Below are 23,768 nucleotides of genomic sequence, written 5' to 3' on the forward strand. Positions count from 1 at the left end.
ATCTGTGTGTGTGTGTGTGTGTCTGCTGCTTCTTCTGCGTCTCTCGCATGTGGATCTGATCAAACTGCCAGCTTTCTATTGGCTCCGATCAGCAAACAAATCATGCCACAACTCTCTCACTCACACACACACACACACACACACACACACACACACTCTCTCTCTCTCTCTCTCTCTGAAACACACACTTACTTGCTCCCTCACTCTCTCTGAAAGGCACACACATGCTTTCTCTCACTCTGAAATACACACACATTCTGTCCCTCTCTCTGAAACACACACACACACGCATGTGCTCTCATCCTGAAACACAGATTCTCTCTCTCTCTGAAACACACACACTCTAACACACTCTCTCTCTCTCTCTAGATTTTCTTCTTTTATACTCAAGAAATAATTCTTTGTATAGTTAAGTCATTCTTATTTACAGTTTTTTTGCTGCAAAGTTATATACACTCACCGGCCACTTTATTAGGTACACCTTACTAGTACCGGGTTGGACCCTCTTTTGCCTTCAGAACTGCTTTAATCCTTCATGGCAGAGATTCAACAAGCTACTGGAAATATTCCTCAGAGATTTTTCTCCATATTGTCATGATAGCATCACACAGTTGCTGCAGATTTGTCGGCTGCACATCCATGATGCCAATCTCCCGTTCCACCACATCCCAAAGCTGCTCTATTGGATTGAGCTCTGGTGACTGTGGAGGCCATTTGAGTACAGTGAACTCATCGTCATGTTCAAGACACCAGTCTGAGATGATTGAGCTTTATGACATGCTGCGTTATCCTGCTGGAAGTAGCATCAGAAGATGGAGACACTGTGCTCATAAAGGGATGGACATGGTCAGCAGCAATACTCAGGTAGGCTGTGGCGTTGATGCTCAATTGGTACTAATGGACCCAAAGAAAATCTCCCCCACACCATTACACCACCACCACCAGCCTGAACCGCTGATACAAGGCAGGATGATCCATGCTTTCATGTTGTTGAGGCCAAATTCTGACCCGATCATCTGAATGTGTCAGCAGAAATGGAGACTCATCAGAGCAGCAACGTTTCTCCAATCTTCTATTGTCCAGTTTTGGTGAGTCTGTGTGAATTGTAGCCTCAGTTTCCTGTTCTTAGCTGACAGGAGCGGCACCCGGTGTGCTCTTCTGCTGCTGTAGCCCATCCGCCTCAAGGTTGGCCGTGTTGTGTGTTCAGAGATGCTCTTCTGCAGAGCTCGGTTGTAGCGAGTGCTTATTTGAGTTACTGTTGCCTTTCTATCAGCTGGAACCAGTCTGGCCATTCTCCTTTGACCTCTGGCCTCATCAACAAGGCATTTGCGCCCACAGAACTGCCGCTCACTGGATATTTCCTCTTTGTCGGAGCATTCTCTGTAAACCCTAGAGATGGTTGTGCGTGAAAATCCCAGTAGATCAGCAGTTTCTGAAATACTCAGAGCAGCCCGTCTGGCAGCAACAACCATGCCACGTTCAAAGTCACTTAAATCCCCTTTCTTCCTCATTCTGATGCTCGCTTTTAACTGCAGCAGATCATCTTGACCATGTCTACATGCTGCCACGTGATTGGCTGATAAGAAATGTGTGTTAATGAGCAGTTGGACAGGTGTACCTAATAAAGTGGCCGGTGAACGTACATTAACTGTTCATGTTTTTATTATTATAAGACAATATTTGGCCATGATCTGAAAATCTGGAATAAGAGTAAATATAAATGCTTTTATTACTAATATGAATTAATTTGTTACTTTTAATTAAATATAAATACTTTCCTACTTTTAATGTTGAACAAATGAAGCTCTTGGCAGTGCACACTACTAATAAAAACTGAGGAGTTTTCATATTTATGAAACAAAATGTGCAAAACATCTTCATGGAAGATCTAATTGGTCACTTTATTCTGATGGTCTGTTTGTTGAATTTAAGTTACATTGCATCTACATGCCAACTAATTCTCATTAGATTATTAGTAGACTGTCAGGTTGGGGTTAGTGTAAGATGACATGTAGTTGCACAGTTTCTTATAGTCAGTTGAATGTCTGTTCAGCAGCAGTATCAACAGATATTAAGCAGACAGTCTACTAATACTCAAATGGACCATCAAAAAATAAAGTGTGACCATCTAATTAACTTTCAACACTCGTTTTTGGCTATTGAAATACATGAAAAGTGTATAAATATGCAACATAAGACTGTTTTTGTGCTCCAGTTTATTAATAGACTTCAGTATATATATATATATATATATTTACACTTTTAATAAATGTAGAATGTGTGTGTTTGTTTCTGTTTGTCGCCCTTTTGTCTCTTATATTTGTATAATAATCCCAGAATGGTCATGTACACGTGTGTGTGTAAATGATGTGTTTTACTGCAGTGTTTGTGCACGCTAGAGAGATGTTTGCACGTCATCATCACTGAAACACACTCAGAAGAGTCAGGCAATGAAACAAGCTCTCCTCCATTTAAAATGGGTAGAGAAAGGAAATCTCAGTCAATATGTTCAATATTATGAAGAGATTTTTTGTAGATGATATTGTCTGCTCTGTGTGACTATGAGCTGATGTGTGTTTGGCTGATCAGTGTGTGTTTATATCTGTGTTACAGCGACGCCTGCTGGAGTTGTGCTTTATGCACACTTATACACACTTCACTGCTGTTAATGAACTACAGACTTGTTTAATTAGGTATGTCTTTATTACTACAGTTTATTCAATCATCTTTATTTCTCTTGGGCTTTTACAATGTAGATTGTGTTAAAGCAGTTTGACAGAGACAGTCTAGTGAATGGAAACGTCATCAGTCCAGTTTTCAGTGTTAAAGTTTGTTATTGTGTGTGAAACCACTGTTTGACAGCAGCACAACACGTCATATGTTATATATTACTTCATATTTCTGAAGCTTAAAGAAAAACTTGGTCTAAATTTGAGGAAAAAAACTTTAGTTCCTGAAATTTAATAAAACATCTTTAATTAATGTTTGGAAAAACTTTTTTTGTATTTATAAGTGTTATTTTATATATTTTAAAATGAAATCTGACATAAAACAGCCTCTTCTGACTATAAAGCCTGTCTTTAATTCATATTTGGAAATACTCTTGGGTTTTTTACATTTGTAAAAGTCAGATTTTATATATTTTTAAATGCAATCTGACATTAAAGACTGCAAAAAATAAATATAAAATCTGAGTTTTATAAATGTAAAAAAACTAAGTATTTACAAATATGAATAAAAGACAGGCTTTATAATCAGAAGATGCTCTAATTCATACTTGTACATTTTTTTGAGTTTTTTGCATTTATAAAAGTCAGATTTTATATATTTTAAATGCAATCTGACAGTAGAACAGCCTCTTCTGACTATAAAGCCTGTCTTTAATTCATATTTGTAAATGCTTTTGGGTTTCATTCATTCATTTTCTTGTTGGCTTAGTCCCTTTATTAATCCGGGGTCGCCACAGCGGAATGAACCGCCAACTTATCCAGCACATTTTTACGCAGCGGATGCCCTTCCAGCCGCAACCCATCTCTGGGAAACATCCACACTCACACTCATACACTACGAACAATTTAGCCTACCCATTTCACCTGCACCGCATGTGTTTGGACTGTGGGGGAAACCGGAGCACCCGGAGGAAACCCACAGGGAGAACATGCAAACTCCACACAGACACACCAACTGAGCCGAGACTCGAACCAGCGACCTTCTTGCTGTAAGGCGACAGCACTACCTACTGCGCCACTGCTTCGCCCCTTTTGGGTTTCATGTATTTGTAATTGTCAGACTTTATAGAGGCTGTTCTAATGCCAGATGGAAAAGTTCAATTCATCTTCCCCGCTGTTTCTTGCATGCGTAGCACACCTTGAAAGGTGTTTTGGCAATTCACAGTCAACGCACAGCTGAATGAATGCAGTATATCCCGCTCTTTCTCTATTTTTGAAGACAGGACAACACAAGCATGAAGAGATTGTGTTTCTTTTAACCCTGCAACAGATTAAACCTCTTATTAACCCAAGGTTAAGGTTACGGTTAATACATTGGACTAGGAAATGTGGAAGGTTTCCTAGGATAACCAATATGAAAAAACGCATATTAAATCTTCAGACTCATAGTGCAAACCCCTTTAACAGAGTGTTCACCCCAACAATTTAAATTGTCGACGTTTACTTAGACTACAGTTTTCATCTGTTGAACACAAAGGAAGATATTTTGAAGAAAGCTGAACACCTGCAACCATTGACTTCTAGTATTTCTTTCGTACTATGGAAATCAATGGTTACCGGTTTCCAGCATTCTTCAAAATATCTACCTTTGTGTTCAACAGAAGAAACTGTTTGGAAGCACTTGATGATGGGTATATAGAGAGTACATTTTCATTTTCAGGGTGAACTGTACCTTTAAGACTAACAATGTGTGTGCGGCATAATAAACAGTGCATGTTTGAATATAAAATTCATCATAATACATACATCATTTATAAAATACATCATCAGTTGAGCGTCTGTCAGGTGTTCCTTGCATATATTTAAGAAAATTGCATGCTTTAAATGGCTGCTAAAGATGTTATTAGTGCAAGTTTCTTCAAGAATTCAGTTTATGCTTATGTGCTTATGTGTAAAGCGCTTTTCACAATAATGATGACTTCAAAGCAGCTTTATTTGAGGTGCACATTACTGCATTACAATCAAATTCAGAGAAGTAAAGGTTATTAGTTAGCAGAACTTGATTAGTTACTAATAACTTCAACTAATTAACTGGTAACTAATAGCTTTAAACTGTAAAGTTGTTAAATATGAACATAGTTAACCTGCAGTAATGTAGTAAATAGGGGATGTACATAAACAGTGTATTAAGTGCATGTGTCGTCATCAAAGGTGTAATCCTGGTGTGCTTTAATGAATGAGCTGTGGTCACGTGACAATGATGAGGTCAGACAGCTGCTCTTCATCTGGACTCCTTTATTTATTGAAGAGTGTATTTCTGTACAGTCAGTGAATCTACAGTAAATGAAGCCACACACACACACACACACACACACACACACACACACACACACTGCTCAGAATCTTTGGATTGCAGTGATTCTCCTCGCAAGAAACAGAAATGAAACACTGTATGACACAGATCTCAAACACACACACACACACACACACACACACACACACACGTCATCACTCATTCATCAGTCGTGTCCAGAACATGGACATAGTATGGAAAGACAGCCAGCTCATATTTAATGTTCGGATGGGCAGATATGAGTGTTAAAGTGGTCCATTATTAGCTTTATTATTATTAACATCAATTGCAGTCTACTCTGTACATCCATTATTGACGACGCATCCTTTCAGCATGTTTCTAACATTAATCTGGAACAAATGGCAGTGATCGAGTTTCCCAGCTGACAGCAAACATTGAGGAAACGTTTAATTACTGTCATGAGGAAACGTTTCTCCAGAACTGTGAACAGGGTTTGTGATTTGTCCTAATATGCACTCTTCATATTGGTTTGTTTTGCGGTCTTTTCCTTGTATTTGCTTTACTACATTTAGTTTTTCCTCATTACAGTTTAATCCGTTGGACCTACAGCCTCACAAAATATGACAGGAATATGCTGTACGCTTTCAGGTATTAACTGAGGGCTAACCTCGCTTATTGGCTAACTCCACCTCTGACTGTGACTGTTCATTCATCAGAGATGAATCCTTTTCTGAAAACTCAGATGAATAAATGTTCTGTAGACAGTGCTGGAGGAGCATGTGCTCATTACTACAGTTGAAAGCAGAAGTTTACATACACTGTGTATAAAGGCACATAACCATTTACAAAGAGTCAGATGTTAATGTGATTAAGCTTTTCCTCTTTTAGGTAAGTTATGATGATCACATTAGTTTCTGTTGTGCTTTACAGCAGAATGATGAGAGAGATATTGTTTGAGAAATTGTTGTAACTCTTCTTGAAAGTCAAGTTTACACACAATAAGATTATTCTGCCTCTGAATAAGCTCTGATGATGATGTCAAGGTTTTGGAAGTTTCTGATTGGCTAATTGACAACATTTGAGTTAATGTGAGGCACAACTGTAGAATAGTGTTGAAGGAAAAGCTCAAACACACTGCTTCCTTGTGTGACAACATGGAGAATCAACAAGCCAGAATCAACAACAAAGCCAGATTACAATTAGCTAAATCACACTGGGAAAAGACTCATGTTTGGAGACATGTCCTGTGCTCTGATGGAGCTAAGATTGAACTGTTTGGCCATAATGAGCAGTGTTACATTTGGAGGACAAATAGGAAAGCGCACAAGCCTAGAAACACCATCCCAACTGTGAAGTATGGGGGCGGCAGCATCATGTTGAGGGGCTGTTTTGCTGCAGGAGGGACTGGTCCACTTCACAGCATAGATGGCATCATGAAGACAGAACATTATGGAGAAATACTGAAGCAACATCTCAAGACATCAGCCAGGACATTACAACTTGGCCACAAATGGCTCTTCCAAACAGACCATGACCCTAAGCACACTGCCAAATTATGAATGTTTTGGAGTGGCCATCACAAAGCCCTGATGTCAATCCTATAGAAAATGTGTGGGCAGAGATGAAAAGCTTGTGCGAGCGAGATCTGACTCAGTTACAGCAATTCTGTCAGGAGGAATGGGCCAAAATTCCTGCAAACTATTGTGAGAAGCTTGTGGAAGGAGACCCAAACATTTGACCAAAGTTATACAGTTTAAAAGCAAAGCTGAAAAATACCAAGGAAATGTGTGTAAACTTCTGACTGTCTAGAAATTAATAAGCGTTTAATATGATTTACCATCAGACATTTTTAAAAAATGGTTATGTTCTTTTTGTGTGTGAGTGTGTGTATATGTGTGTGTGTGTGTGTGTGTGTGTGTAAGATTCTGGTTCCAACTGTATAATCATATTTTTTATCCTGGAGCACAAAACTACTCTTCTTTTATTTGTGGGGACAGTCAGTAATGCATTACATGATGTTAAAAAAAAAAAAAAAGCAAGATTTTTTTATTTGACAAAACCATTGTGAACATTTAGTAAATTTCTGATCCTCATATCTAAACTTCATTTTTGAAGAGTAATATGCACTGCTAAAAGATTCATTTGCACAACTTTAAAGTGGATTTTCGCAGAATTTTTTTTACCATCAGATTTCCAAATAATGATATCTGTCAAATATTGTCCTAACATAACCCAAACATTAATGGAAAGATTATATTTTTAGCTTTCAGATTATTTTAAATCTCATTTCCCACGTATGGTGGTTTTTGTCAGGGTTTCTGCAGGACTTAAATCTCAAAATCCAAATTTTAGTCCTAAAAAAGCCTTAAATTTACTGAAATACTGTGTTGTAGGTCTTACATTTTCTTTTTAATTTCGTCTAATTTCGTTTAATTTTTGTTTCTGTATTGCTACCCAATCTGTCCAAAACCCATACAATCTCAATAAATCTTTTAACTTTTTTTTTTACTCTATTTACCATGTTGGTTTAATTATTTACCCTACAATAACATCTGTTTAAAGTGCTCCATGTATTTACTGCTGAGGACACCGCCTGGACAGATTGTTGTGTGTAGATTAATTTTATTATAGTTTTAAAACTTTTAAAACATTTGCTTGTTTGTTTGTTTGTTGTTTAACGAAAGTTTATGTTGAAAAAAGTGTCTGGATACAAGTAGAGCTTGCTTGTTTTTACACAATATTCAATATATTTAGCGAAGAAATAAAATCTAAAATATCATAATTGTTTATTATTAAATGTATTAAAGTTTAATAATTTTTTTAAAAGGTCAAATATAAATAAAGCCTGACCTAAAGAGGAAAATAAATGTACTGCACAATCACAATCAATGACTGTGGAAAGCAAAAATAAAAACAGACAAATTATGATTTTAGAAAACCCAAATAGCCAAATGCTTTTCTTTTCTGGATGTATGTTCAGCCAATGTCACATTCAGCCCCTGAAAGAGTTCAATTTAAAAAGAGAGGAGGATTGTGTAGAGAAGAGGTGTTTCTGTCAGCTGGGAGATGCTTTCCTCAACCGTTCAGTCATTCAGCAGATCAGTGTGTTGTAGAAAAATAAAGCCATCAGAGGAGGAGAAGAGGGACAGAACATGATGAAGATCCACACACACACACACACACACACACACACACTCTGAAGAACCGCAGCTCCAGACATAATGCAGAACATGATCTGATGATGGAGATGTTACAGCAGGGGTGTCCAAACTCAGTCCTGGAGGGCCGGTGTCCTGCAGATTTTAGCTCCAACATGCCTCAACACACCTGCAAGGCTGTTTCTAGAAAGCCTAATAAGAGCTAAAATAGCTGGCCCACGTGTGTCTGATTGGGGTTGGAACTAAACTTTGCAGGACACCGGCCCTCCAGGACAGAGTTTGGACATGTTACAGTGATATTGATGATGGTGACAATTATTCAGTGTTCATACGGTCATGGAAAACCTGCAGAAGTCATGCAATTTTGACAGAAAAAACACAAAGTCATTGGAATGAACTGATTAAACATAGTACTACGTGGCATGATGGCGCCGTACTTGTGGCAGCCTGTTGCAGCAGCTCTGGATGTTTTTAACTTGGTGTACTTGTTGTACTTTTTAAATATTTTTTTGCAATGGTTAAGGACTTTGTACTTGCACACTTTTCAGTTTGAGAGCATCAGAAAGCACTGGATCATTTTTATTTTTATACTGGCGTTTTTAATTGGAAAGTCGGATGCCGTGAATAGTCCGGCAATTGCAGACGCTGTCATTTATTCAAGAGAGCAACTCCTGGCACTTCGGCATACATCGACGTTTTGGGTACCTACTATGGAAGTTCCTACAGAACTTAAGAGACGACGAAGAGGGTGTAGAGCTGGTGTGAAACGCCGATTAAAGAAAAAGCGCTACAAGCCATCCTTGCCTGTTATTATCATGGGTAATGTTCGATCGCTTGGGAACAAGACGGAGGAGCTGACGGCGCTTGTAGGAATATCGTGAGTGCAGTTTTATGTGTTTTACCGAGACATGGCTGAATGATAAAACACCTGACTCAGTGGTTGCATTGGACCGCTTCCACTTGGTGCGTGCGGACAGGTGCGCGAAGCAGACTGGTAAGAATAAAGGTGGTGGACTGGCATTGTTTGTCAACGAACGCTGGTGCCGCCCAGCACACATTACAACAAAAGAAGTAGTGTGTAACAAGGATATTAAACTATTGGCTGTGGGAATGAGGCCCTATTATTTGCCGAGAGAATTCTCTTATGTGATCGCTATAACGGTGTATATCCCTCCCTCGGCTAATGCGAGTAACGCATGTGAGCATATTAACACCGTTACAGCCAGTATACAATTAAAATATCCTCATTCACTTATTGTTATTTCTGGAGATTTTAATCACGTATCTCTACAAAGTTCTCTGCACACTTTCACCCAGTATGTAGACTGTGGCACAAGAGACTGTAAAACTCTGGACATGCTATATGCAAATGTGAAAGATGCCTATGCTTCTACACCGCTCCCTCCTTTGGGGCGATCGGACCATAATCTTATTTACATCAGATCTGTCTATGTTCCGGCTGTAAGGAAGCAGCCACCAACGATAAGAACAGTTCAAGTATGGTCTGATTCTGTGTATGAGGCATTGATGGATTGTTTTGATTCAACAGACTGGGAGGTTTTGTGCAAATCCCATGATGAGGACATTGACAGTCTAACAGACTGTATAACTGATTATATTAACTTTTGTGTTGAAAACACAGTACCCACAAAAAAGGTTAAATGCTACTCAAACAATAAGCCATGGGTGACCCCTGAATTAAAGGCATTATTAAATGAAAAAAAGAGGGCATTCTTAGCAGGTGATAGAGAGGAAATTAAGCGGGTCCAGAAAGAGCTAAAAATTAAAATTAAGGAGGGGAAGGTTAATTATAAATCTAAAATGGAACATAAACTACAAAAAAATAATGTTAGAGATGTATGGAGTGATCTAAATAGGATGTCTGGATCTGGTAATAGTCTAAAGAGATGTACTGCCTCTGTTGGAAAGAATTGGGTGGATGAAATTAATATATTTTTTAATAGATTTGATGCAGCAACCAGTGTTTTAGAAAATTCTCATCCGAGTACACATCAGAGTTCATTTTTAGATTCACCGTCAGTTTTAACTTCTAATTTTTCTACTTGTGAGTCTGGTACTAAACTAGAAGTAACCATAGAACAAGTAAGAAATGGGTTGAGGAGAATTAAAAAGAAGAAATCCGCTGGACCAGATGGCATCAGTGCTGGAGTTCTTAAAGCCTGTGCGGATCAAATTTGTTGGGTGGTGCATTACATTTTTAATTTGAGTTTGCGTTTGGAACGAGTTCCCATTTTATGGAAGACATCATGCGTAGTACCGGTCCCTAAGAAACCTAACCCTACTGAGTTCTCTCATTATAGACCAATAGCCCTAACTGCCCAGTTGATGAAAGTTTTCGAAAGATTGGTATTAAATTATATTAAGAAACTGTTGATCGCTTCTGAGGACAGACTGCAGTTTGCATATAAAACTGGTGTAGGGGTAGATGATGCAATTATTTATCTTCTACACAAATCTCTAAGTCATCTGGAAACATCGGGTAATACTGTTAGGATCACATTTTTTGATTTCTCAAGTGCATTTAACACTATCCAGCCTGCACTATTAAAGGTAAAATTAGAAAATGCAGGTTTACAAAAAGGTATGGTAAGTTGGTTAACTGACTATATCACTAATAGACCACAGTATGTTAGGATGCATAACTGTGTGTCACAAGTTATAATGAGCAGTACTGGTGTTCCTCAAGGAACGGTTTTAGCTCCATATTTATTTACATTTTATACATCTGATTTTCAATACAGCTCCAAAAATTGTCATTTACAGAAGTTTTCTGATGACTCTGCAATTGTAGGTTATATAAGGAATCATGATGAGAGTGAGTATAGGTTGCTTTTAAAAAGTTTTGCTGACTGGTGTGATATGAATTGTCTTAATTTAAACACTAGTAAGACCAAAGAAATTATTGTTGATTTTAGTAGACATCCATCACAAGCGGTGCCCGTAATTATACAAGAGTCAGAAATTGAGATCGTTTCGTCATATAGGTACCTGTGTGTATATTTGAACAACAAGCTCGATTGGTCTGAAAACACAATCCAGGTGTATAAGAAGGGTCAGAGCCGCATTCATTTATTAAGACGACTGAGGTCCTTTGGTGTGTGTCAGACACTGTTAAAAACTTTTTATGACTCTGTGGTGTCTTCTGTGATTCTGTATGCTGTAACCTGCTGGGGAGGGGGACTGTTGGAGAAGGAGAAAAACAAATTAAATAAGCTCATAAAAAGGGCAGGTTCTGTTGTGGGGGGTGCACTACCTACCATAGAAGAGATTGCACAGGATCGAATGCTGGACAAATTTGTTAGTATAATGAACCACGATAGTCATCCCCTTTATGATACAGTCCAAGCGTGTGCAAGCTCTTTTAGTACAAGATTAATTCAACCCCGGTGCTACAGAGAAAGATACAGGAAGTCTTTTTTACCAACAGTGATCAGATTGTATAACCAAAGTCATACCAGATGAATTGTGCTGAACTTGAATTAGATATTGCATATTTACAAGTGTTTACAAGTTGTTTTTGGAACCAAGGTGTGCAGTATGAAATGTAATTTTATTATTGTTTTTATATGTATGTAACTTATTTATCTATTTTTAGTATGGAGAGCTCTGCTGTGACATGTGAATTTCCCTCCGGGGATTAATAAAGTCAAACTAACTAACTAACTAACTTAAATATCTATTTAGTCATCGTCTTTCAGCCAAACGCATGCTCTGACTTTATTAGAGCTGTGTAAGGATTAATAAACTACATTTTCACTGAACAGACTATAATGATCTGCTGTAATGGGTTTGGTCGTGCGTGGTTTAACACGTCTACATGACAGGAGACATTTGCTCATGAAAATTATACTCATGGAGATTCTGTTATCAAAAATATGTGTATGAACGCTGAATATTTGTGCTGATGACGACGATCTTGATGAAGATGATGGGGAAAATAGTATAGTGATATTGACGATGAAGAAGACGTGTTTGTGTTATTAAGGGTGATCACACTGATGAAGATGGCATGAGGATTGTCATGATGACGCCGGTGGAAAAAAGTGATGATGATGATGATGAAGATGATTATTTGTGTTGAGGATGATGCCGATGAAAAAAGTAGTATAGTGATATTGATGATGATGATGTTATGAAGAAAATTAATTTATGAGAATGATATTGATGAAGATGATGATGAAAAAATGTATAGGGATTATTGATGATGGTTATATTATGATGATGAAGAGGATGATGATGATCATTCAGTCATTTTCTTGTCGGTTTAGTTCAGGGGTCACCAAACTTGTTCCTGGTGGGCCGTTGTGCTGCAGATTTTAGCTCCAGCCCTAATCAAACACACCTGAACAAGCTAATCAAGCTCTTACTAGGTATACCTGAATCATCCAGGCAGGTGTGTTGAGGCAAGTTGAAGCTAAACCCTGCAGGGAGATTGGTGACCCCTGGCTCAGTCCCTTTATTAAGGTCACACTAGAGTTTGTGTGTGCAATAGGGTGTCATAGGGAGCTGCGAAATGGGGCGGGAGTAAACAAGATGATTAGACATTAAAAAGAGCGATCGATTGCTCCATGTTTTAAATTCCTGTACAGAGAGGTCATGTTTTGATCCTCGATTGGTCTCACGCAGTCAAGTGATGCGATTTCACAGGTCAGAGTTCACCAAGCTTGAACTCTGCACCGCATCCACCTGCGAAAACTGATGCATTTCCGGTCTGACGCATTCACGTGTGTATGAATGGAAGTCTATGGTGTGACCGCAGCTTTAATCTGGGGTTGCCACAGCAGAATGAACTGCCAATTTATCCAGCACATGCTTTACACAGCGGATGCCTTTCCAGCTGCAATCTATCTCTGGGAAACATCCACACACACTCATACATCATGGACAATTTAGCCTACGCATTTCACCGGTACCGCATGTGTCTGGACTGTGGGGGATACCGGGAGGAAACCCACGTGAACGAACCCAGGGAGAACATGCAAACTCCACACAGCAACATTAACTGACCCAGCCGAGGCTCGAACCAGCGACGTTCTTACTGTGAGGCGACAGCACAACCTACTGCGCCACTGCGTCGCCCCAATGATGATGATGAAAACAATGTGTTGATGAAGATGATATTGGTGATGAATGATTTCTGTTGATGATTATGAAATTGATAAAGACGACTGATGTGATGATGATGAGGATGATGATGATGAAAGGTGATGGTATCTGCTGGTTCTGGAGCAGAGCTGTGACGTGACGTCTGACATGAGCAGGATTTTACAAGCCTCTCGATCCTCCGGCAGAGCTGAAAACACATGAAGACCACCACAGAGAGAGAGAGAGAGAGAGAGAGAGAGAGAGCGCTCATAAACTCTGGGGTGGATATTTTATGACACAATAAATTGAATTGCATTTGAACATTAAATAATACACATTGTTGATTGAAAATGCTAGAATTAATGGTACTATAATGAGCACACATTTTAGTTGTGATAAGTTTTAAAGGGTCACGAAACACCAGAGCACACGTGTTGAGCTGTTGACAGTGGTATATGTGTCCCACACTGCTATAAACACTATTAGGACACCTATATCTCACTAAAAAGTATAAATTGGTTGTTTTTGCGTTATTTCAAGCAAATTCGTACTTCCGGTTTAAAATGAATTTTTTAATCTGCGTCACGGTCATGAGATAATAGCGTGTATTCCAGCGTGCAGACTGGACGTCTGTGCCAGAGTGAGTCTTATTACGTCTTACAGTGTGCTGCATTAATGCATGAGTAAAGCTTGGTTCAAACCAATCAGCGCGCTCTATTGTGCAACTTCATTAATATTCATTACTGTCACAGTGTTTAGACGACAGAGACGCCACGTTGTGTTGGCAAAACAAGCGTGAAGTGTTGCTTTTATAGTTTGCTGCAGTTCAGTTTTGTTTTCATTTTCTCTCTGTGAGAGCTCAGCTGGAGTCACGTGTGGATTAACAGTGTACGCGACGCTCCACAACAATAACTTACGTGTCTAAGAAGGATTATTGTTTACCTGAGAGCTGTTCTCATCTGCAAACGCTGAGATCCGGATTCGCTTGTAGTCTCCTCTTAATAAAGACGCGGCTCTAGTTGCTGGTGATTGTTCTGTCTCTACAGATTTGGTAAGTGAGTGACCAGTGCTCTTTGTTTATTCAGTTTGTTCGTATCGAACTAAGTTAACTATTGCACCGAGTGTAAACATGTCAGCACCACAACCAAACTTTAACCTCGTGTAGGATTTTCACCGCATTTTGTGACCGGAATAACACACGCGGCTTTCTGACACTACCTGCCGTGTGCATCTAAGTTTCCGGGAAATGCGGAGGTTTTTTTTTCTCATTCGCCGTGCGGTATCAAACATTGCATGAAAAATACACGCTTAGAGCAGCTCCTCGAATCAAATATCTCGTTTGTCGTGAGGGACATGAATGAATTCCCTGAATGAAAGAGCCAAACTGCAGTTAAAGCCCAACATTTAATAATCTGGCAAATAATTCGACTACAGATGTCCATGTACACACAGTCACTGTCTCCCGTGTGTGTGTGTGTGTGTGTGTGTGTGTGTGTGTGTGCGTGTGTGTGCGTGTGTGTGTTTTGACTCTGAAACTCATCAGGTGCCCAAATAGACACTCCCACAACTCTAAACAGAGCTGGACACGCCCACTTTTCTGACTTTTTCACAAGTAGAGGTGTGAAAACACCCTGCTGAAACGAGGGGGTTTCATGGCCCTTTAAATACGGTAGATTCTATACAGTGGGCTCAAGTTTGGGCATCCCAGGTAAAAATTTGTATTAATGTGCATAAAGAAGCCAAGGAAAAATGGAAAAATATCCAAAAGGCATCAAATTAGATTAGACACTCTTTTAATAAGTCAAAAAAGTTTGCTTTAATTTCCATCATTTACACTTTCAAAATAACAGAAAACAAAAATATGGCGTCTGCAAAAGTTGGAGCACCCTGCAGAGGTAATATCTTGTACTGCCCCCTTGGTCAAGTATCACAGCTTGTAAACGCTTTTTGTAGCCAGCCAAGAGTCTTTCAATTCTTGTTTGAGGTCTCTTTCCCCATTCTTCCCTACAAAAGTCTTCCAGTGCTTTGAGAATTCTGGGCTGTCTGTCACGCACTGCTTTTTTAAGGTCTATCCATAGATTTTCAATAATGTTGAGGTCAGGAGATTGTGAAGGCCATTGTAAAACCTTCAGTTTACACCACTTGATGTAATCCACTGTGGATTTTAAGGTGTGTTTTGGATCATTATCCATTTGTAGGAGCCATCCCCTCTTTAACTTCAGCTTTTTCACAGATGGCATCAAGTTACCATCCAAAATTTGCTGAAATTAATTGAATCCATTTCTCCTTCTACTCCTGAAATGTTCCCTGTGCCAATGGCTGCAAAACAACCCCAACGCATGATTGATCCACCCCCATGCTTAACAGTTGGACAGAGGTTCTTTCAATAAATTCTGTGCCCCTTCTTCTCCAAACGCACCATTGCTCATTCTGGCCAATGTTCTATTCTAAACTCATCGGTCCACAGAACTTGTTTCCAGAATGCCTCAGGCTTGTCTATATGTTCATTTGCAAAGTTCAAACGCTGATTTTTGTGATGAGGACGGAAGAGGAAGAGGTTTTCTTCTGATGACTCTTCCATGAAGACCATATTTGTACAAGTACCTCTTTATGGTGGAATAGTGTACCACAGTTCCAGTGTCTGCCAGATCTTTCTGCAGGGATCGTGCAATCAAACGTGGGTTTTGTCTTGCTTTTCTCACAATCCTGCGAGCTGTTCTGTCTGATGTTTTTCTTGGTCTTCCAGATCTTGCTGTTCCTGATGACTGCCATTTCTTAATTGCATTGCGAACAGATGATATTGGCATCTGAATCTGATCTTGCTATCATCTTATAGCCTTCTCCTGCTTTGTGAGCGTCAACTATTTTCAGTTTCGGTTTTCTAGACAACTGCTTAGAAGAACCCATGGTGCTGATTGTTGGGGTAAGGTCAGTCTGAGGTATGAGTCTGGGCATTTAAAACCTTTGAGATTGACTTCACCTGGGTCCGTTCTTCGTAGCTCACTTAAATGATCTAAGATGATTTGGCAGATCCTGGATCTTTTATTCTTGATAACTGATCTCTCGCTAATTTGGTTCTTCAAACAAGTTTGCGAATCAGATTAGAATGTCTGGATAAACTGATCTGAGATCGCTGCGTGTGTTGTGAAGGACAGATCTATCGATCCTCGAAATCATGATCAGCAATGCAACGATTGGCTGACGGCACAGCTGCGTAATGACATCATCTGATTAATTATCCATGTGAGCAAAATGACATCAAATTAGCAGTAAACGGTTTGTTAAATATGATACGTAATAACTGTACACATTGTTGTGAGCTGCAGGCTTGGCCCTTTCACGTGTCAAAAGCAATTTATTTAGTTTTACAGTTAGAGCGGATGTTATAGTATTATTATTGTAGCCGTTTTTTTAATCAGTGTAAATAATAACTGGATAAAAAAGCATTTTAATATTGGTAAAGGCGTCTGCAACTTTTGTGAAGCATCAAATCACCGTCATATTAACTGTCAAAACATGTTTATGACTGCATAAATGTATTATTGCTTTAAAAAAAAGTCACATGTCCATTATTATCATACACAAACTGTACTAATGCGATCTAAAAAGTTCATATCAATAAGTTTCTCTTTGCACCACCAGGTGGCAGTCTTTGTACTTTCATTTTGAGGGTGCAGATTGCATACGTTTTATTAATATGTATAACTTTATTTATTTTATTAATGACTATAACTTTATATATATAGTTAAAACATATTTACTATTTTCTCAAGTGTATATAACTACTACTGTAAGAAAATATCAGAATTCGGAATATACTTTATTATCTTTGCTTGAACTGACCTGATCTAATCATGTTTATATGAATTGAACCTGCCCCTGATCAGGTTTGAGCTAGCAGAACTGTTGCTATGACAACAACTCTCGGATCTGCTTTGAAGAACGAAGCGATCCTGGATCATGTCAAATAATCAATATCCAAGCTAACTAAGTAATCCACGTACGAAGAACGGACCCCAGGGGCCTCATGTATCAACGCTGCGTACGCACAAAAACTTTGCGTACGCCAGGTTTCACGCTCAGAATCGCTCACGTTTGGATTTACTAACGATGAACTGAACGTGGGAATGTGCGCGGCTTCACGGCAGCTTCATGGCTGGCGTACGCACATTTTTAGTGCGTGTGTGTTTTATTTCCATTGGCGACTCCTAGAGGCAGTTGTGTTAAATTCCTCTCTACAAAGTGTCTGAGCCTTGCAATGGCAGATGGGTTAATCTAGGAGGTATATAAGGTTTCCATACCATACAGTTGACCAGGCAAACATTAAAGCACAATTTGCAGCGGTCGCCTGTTTTCCCAATGTAATCTGAGCGATCTACTGCACACACATCGCTATAAAGACACTATCTGAAGATGAATTTGCATGCGTGAATCAGAAACATTTCCATTCAATAAATCTGCAAATAAAATATGATGCACAAACTTATTAATGATTCCTACTTGTCTTTCTCGTGATAAATTGGCAAAATCTGATATGTAGCGGGGGAAAAAAGAAGAAAGAGTTCATCAGACGCTGGATTCGAACCCAGTTTATGCTCGAACGTGTCAAAACATGATCACATGCGTCTAAAGAGCTGCGCCACTGAGACTGTTAAGGGTACAGCAACATTTTACACCTATAAATCACACTATTTCTCTTTTAATTCACTCAGTGCGATGTTCAGACCCAACTGTGTTAACCTCATAAGCTAAACTCTCCCACTCTATTTTTTTCTTTTGTTGTTAATTCCGGAGAACAAACTTGCAAATAACACCGCTTTTCTCCGGTCTACCTCTGAAAGCAGCACCTCACATTCACATTCTGTTCAAAGTTTCTCTTCTTGCTTGCTTTTTCGTTGGGTTTTTCCATTAGCATAGTCATTAGCATATTCATACGGGGGAGGAGTCAGGGAGGGGTTTTGTGCTCGTGCATGTTGCGCTCAGTTTCACGTTCATTCGGATGTACAAAAGAATATGCATGAGATTCGGCGTACGCAGTGTTTCATACATCTGAATTTTTTTCTGCGTACGCACATTCACAGCTTTGTGCGTACGCAATGTTTTAGTATGATTTCCACGCAAGTCTTCGTACAGTAGGCCCCAGGTCTTTCCAGTCGATGATTGAGAAGAATCTATGACACTGTCAGGTCTCAGCTTTCCAAAGGGGGCAGTACATGATATTAACTCTGCAGGGTGCCCGAACTTTTGCAGACACCATTTTTTTGTTTTCTGTTATTTTGAAAGTGTAAAAATTAAAACCAATTTTTTTTTTGACATATTAAAAGATTGTCTAATCTGTAATTTGATGCCTTTTGGATGTTTTTCCATCTTTCCTTGGCTTCTTTATGCACATGAATAAATTTTTTTACCTGGGATGCCCAAACTTGAGCCCACTGTATTTAATTATTTAACTTGTTAAATTTAGTCCCATGTCTATGTACTGATATTGCAAATCAACAGAGAAACGTGCGCTCTCACCTGCGATTCACAGCCTAGAAAAGATTCTTGCTTTTCTGTGAAGGAAAACAGAGTTCATCAATACACCAGAAACCACCCTCATGACCAGACACATGCATAACATCATGGATCACATGACCACAAACACACCATGTGACAAGTGGAAAGCAGCTGCTGTTTTCATTCTCAGTCATATCACAGGGGAAAAGCCCTTATTTCCAATCAAATATGTTGTCAAATATTACATGTCTGTTAATTTTGAGATATTATTAATTAAAATGGTAAAACAAAGTTAGCGTGCTGTGGTATTTAGGGTATTTTGATCAAATGAAAGCAGCAGCACTCAGCAGAATCTTCCAGAAACATTAGATCATGTTAGACGACTGCAGTTCTACTAACACTGATTCATCAGCCTGGCTGACTGACACACTTACCACGGCACAAGACAATCAGGCTCAGCACTTCCTGTTTCATCACTTCAAAACAAAGCAGACAGAACAGAAAAACAGAGAGAGAAAGGCATGCAGAGACGCGGAGGACAAGATGTTTAATAGAAACAAACAGCAAAAAGAGGAACAGAATGAGAAACAGCTCAAGCAGAACCAAGACACCATGATATGGCACTGAGAAAACATGAACATGCAGCAGGCCTGCACATCGCCATCAATCTAGCAGAAACACACACACACACACACACACACACGCTCTTAATCTGATATTCACAGCTCATTTAGAAAACACTTTATAATGAGGTTTCATTTCACTCATTTACATTAAGATTAACTAACAAAACATAACGGCTGGACAAAATATTTCTTAATTTCAGTCGATCAGTATAATTTTGATATCGATATGGACAATGGCGACGCAGTGGTGCAGTAGGTAGTGCTGTTGCCTCACAGTAAGAAGGTCGCTGGGTTGCTGGTTTGAGCCTCGGCTCAGTTGGCGTTTTCTGTGTGGAGTTTGCATGTTCTCCCTGCGTTCACGTGGGTTTCCTCCGGGTGCTCCGGTTTTCCTCACAGTCCAAAGGTAAGTACAGGTGCAGGTACAGGTGAATTGGGTAGGCTAAATTGTCCGCAGTGTATGAGTGTGTGTGTGGATGTTTCCCGGAGATGGGGTGTGACTGGAAGGGCATCCGTTGCGCAAACATGTGCTGGATAAGTTGGCGGTTCATTCCACTGTGGACCCCAGATTAATAAAGGGACTAAGCCGACAAGAAAATGAATGAATGAATGATCTGGACAATATTAAAAGACAGGAGAAAACTGCCGAGAACGCACACAATAGATGTCTGTACCTACAAATGTCTGCAAACTGAATTTACAAAGTCTTTAATACCGCCAGGCTCTTATAACTTTTAGTTTTTTTTTAAGTACAAAAAAAATGAATGTTGACTCTTTATTTGTATTTAGCCTTTACAAGCAGATGAGTATAATCATAGTTCTGGTTGCTTTTCATCTTGAACGTCCTTTAAGGGTTATATCTGTGTGTGTCTTTGTGTGTGTGTGTGTGTGTTAATTTGGGTGTTTATGCGAGGATCAGAGTTCTTACACCTTTTCCAACTTCAAATTCCAGCACTTCTCCAGCACATTCAAGGTGCATTTTAAACTCATCCAGCACCTCACAACCACAGTAAATTACATTTATATATGCTGTATATATCAATATAACATTTTGAAATATTTATAATTATCGGCCTACACATATTGGCTATCGGCCTCCAAGTCTGAAGAGTTTTCTGTTATCGGTATCGGCCAAAAAATCCTCATCAGTGCATTCCTAGTGGTAATTAATATTACTTCTTATAGTATGGTTTAACACACTATAGTGTTTACTACCAATTAGTATAGTATTTTTTTTCATCAGGGTGTTTTTAAATTAAACTTTTAAACTATGCATTTTCATTGTTAATTCATGACACTTGTAAATAATATCATCAAATGAAATTATGTCTATTTTTCTTTCGATAATACATAACATCTGAGATTAACCAGTTCAACTCTGCTGCTATTTTGGGACTTCTGCCTGGATTTTGCCTCCCCAAATTTAAAAGCTTCCCAAATCCACATGCAGAGGTGTAAATGCAAAGATTTGGTATCATTTTAAAGAAAACCCTTTGAATTTTCAGAAAACACTGTTGAAAGTGTTTAAAGCGTGCTGTAATTAATGTTGGTGGTTTCTGCACATGTCTGTAATCATAGGAAGAAAGAAAATTGTCTCCACCATAATCTATGCAGAGGTTATTGTATTATAACTGATGAGAGGTGCTGTACAAGCCACAGGGAGCGATCATTGTGTTCATATTTCACTATTCTTTTGTCTGATCAAACATAATTCACTGTGTTTGGAGCACGTCAGACATATAAAAGGATTACTTTTGCACATCACCTCAAAAACAGAGGAGAATGGCCCTGAAGCGCACAGCATAAGGTAAGAGATGACAGCTGTCTGTGCTATCTGGGGCTGCTTATTGCTCATAAATGTATTGTTTTCACTTCTGCGCCATGGAAACAGCGAGATTCATTCAGCAACTGTTTGATATGTGAATATTGTTCAGTATAAAGAATGCTAGAACTGTATGAGCACCGGCAAGAGCTTTCATTTGAGCTATAACTTGTACATGTGTCATATGAAAAATATGAAAATGAACCAATGTTCAACACCCAGCTCGGGTCTCCAAAATACTGTGTATTTAAGTGTAAATTACTTTTGTACAGTAGAATAAAAACCAAAGTGATGCATATGTGCATAAAATATAGATTCCACACTTTCAAACCAAACCACTTACGGGGGTCTGGTGCAATGCTGGCCCTTTAAATCTTAAAGCAAAAGTCGATGATGTCTAGGACACGGTACCAGGTCTGCGGAGTTTAACTTGTTAAATTTAACTAACATAAAAGAAAAATCGAATATTCTAATAAATACAAAACAAATGAAACCTTATTATAAAGTGCTACCACATATGTTCAGTGCAATAATAAATCAGGAATGGTAACGTAGTTGACTCAGACTGTACTAGTTTTCCCACGTTAACCCTACGCCACCTAAAGCAGTGTTCTTTCAAGTGCCCTTAACATCCGCCCTGATCCCTAAGAAGTGTTTCCAGCTCCGCAAGCAGTGTGTGTTCAGACGGCCAGCTGTCCGGAGACGCTCAGATGGCAGTTTCCAGCCGTTTCAGAGCCTTTACCTTTTTCTTGGCCTGCAGCATCTCCTGGTAGGCACTGGATCTGATGAAGCGGCTGTAGGAGTCACTCTTCATCAGCTTATAAATGTGCTCCTGGTGGAGGAAACACACGTACAGTCACAAACCTGAACACAGTTGATCATTTAAGCTTTTATTACTATACATACACCACTTATCACTACATTTTACATAAGCAGTTTGAACAAGCAGCATGTTTATTTTGAGTGTGTGTTATTATTTACATTTACATTTAGTCATTTAGCAGACGCTTTTATCCAAAGCGACTTACAAATGAGGACAAGGAAGCAACTTACACAACTATAAGAGTAACAATGAATAAGTGCTGTAGACAAGTTTCAGGTGTGTAAAGTCTAAAAAGGAAAGTATTAGTAATATTTTAGTAATTTAGTAATTATTTTTTTTTTGGGTACAGTTAGTGGTATATCCAGAGAGGCAATTGCAGATTAGGAAGTGAAGTGGAGACTAAATAGTTGAGTTTTTAGTGGTTTCTTGAAGACAGCGAGTGACTCTGCTGTTCTGATGCAGTTAGGGAGTTCATTCCACCAACTGGGCAGATTGAACGCGAGAGTTCGGGAAAGTGATTTCTTCCCTCTTTGGGATGGAACCACGAGGCGACGTTCATTCACAGAACGCAAGTTTCTGGAGGGCACATACATCTGCAGAAGTGAGAGCAGATAAGAAGGAGCAAGGCCAGAAGTCACTTTGTAGGCAAACATCAGAGCTTTGAATTTGATGCGAGCAGCAACTGGCAGCCAGTGCAAACGGATGAGCAGCGGAGTGACATGTGCTCGTTTAAGTTCATTAAAGACCACTCATGCTGCTGCGTTCTGGAGCAGCTGAAGAGGCTTGATAGAGTTAGCTGGAAGCCCGGCTAGTAGAGAGTTGCAGTAATCCAGTCTGGACAGAACAAGAGCTTGAACAAGGAGTTGAGCTGCATGTTCAGATAGGAAGGGTCGGATCTTTCTGATGTTATAGAGTGCGAATCTGCACGATGGAGCAGTTCTAGAAATGTGGTCAGAGAAGTTTAGTTGGTCATCAATCGTTACTCAAAGGCTTTTCATCATTTTGGATGCAGTAATGGTTGCTCCATCCATCTGGATTGAAAAGTTATGGTGTAGAGTCGGGTTGGCAGAAACTTCAAGCATTTCTGTTTTTGCGAGGTTCAGCTGAAGATGATGATCTTTCATCCAGTGTGAAATGTCCAACAGGCAGGCTGAGATGCGAGCTGGAACCGAGGGATCATCAGGATGAAAGAGAGGTATAGCTGGGTATCATCAGCATAGCAGTGGTAGGAGAATCCATGTCTCTGGATGACTGATCCTAGAGATGATGTGTAGATGGAGAAGAGAAGTGGCCCAAGAACAGAGCCTTGAGGTAACCCAGTGTTTATTACATTGTTTATTAAAGTGTATTATTACATAAAACATTATTTTAATAGATACCATAATCAAAAATGACTTGTTTATAGTTTTATTGTATGTGCAGTTCAAGACAAATTTATTCAGCCTCCGGTGAATTTTTTTTATTTATTTTAAAATATGTTGTTTATCAGGTTTTATTAAGAAATTTTTACTAATACTAGTTTTAACAACTGATTTCTTTTGTCTTTGCCATGATGACAGTGCATAATATTTTATTATAAGACACTGGTATTCAGCTTAAAGTGACATTTAAAGGATTAACTAGTGTTATTAGGGTAAAGTTATTGTTTCCAATTAATTAAATAGATGTAACTATTGATTTTAATGTGTTATTAATGCATTAACTAAGAAGTTAACCTCACCTAATATTAATAAATAAATGCTTTTGTAGTTGGAAGT

At 39.0% G+C, this 23,768-nt stretch overlaps 1 protein-coding gene across 4 annotated transcripts in view; it reads right to left on the reverse strand.

The window, feature by feature from the left end:
- Positions 1-7,403: 7,403 nt before the first annotated feature.
- Positions 7,404-23,768, reverse strand: part of rgs7b (regulator of G protein signaling 7b) — a 95,406-nt gene continuing 79,041 nt past the window's right edge. Inside the window, exons 16-19 of one of the 4 annotated variants that reach the window (XR_012388258.1) lie at positions 21,931-22,020; positions 18,765-18,799; positions 13,022-13,455; positions 7,404-8,218 (exon numbers count right to left, since the gene is read on the reverse strand). Coding sequence is in view for 2 of the 4 variants with exons in the window: in XM_073918952.1 (XP_073775053.1) it covers positions 21,895-22,020 (126 nt within the window). In the remaining 2 variants the exon portion in view is untranslated. Of the gene's footprint in view, positions 8,219-8,717; positions 13,456-18,764; positions 18,800-19,273; positions 22,021-23,768 lie in introns of those variants that run through there. The other 3 variants (XR_012388257.1, XM_073918953.1, XM_073918952.1) reach the window with 3 other exon arrangements.

Source organism: Danio rerio, chromosome 12 (genome assembly GCF_049306965.1).
Source record: "Danio rerio strain Tuebingen ecotype United States chromosome 12, GRCz12tu, whole genome shotgun sequence".
In the NCBI taxonomy this organism is placed as follows: domain Eukaryota; kingdom Metazoa; phylum Chordata; class Actinopteri; order Cypriniformes; family Danionidae; genus Danio; species Danio rerio.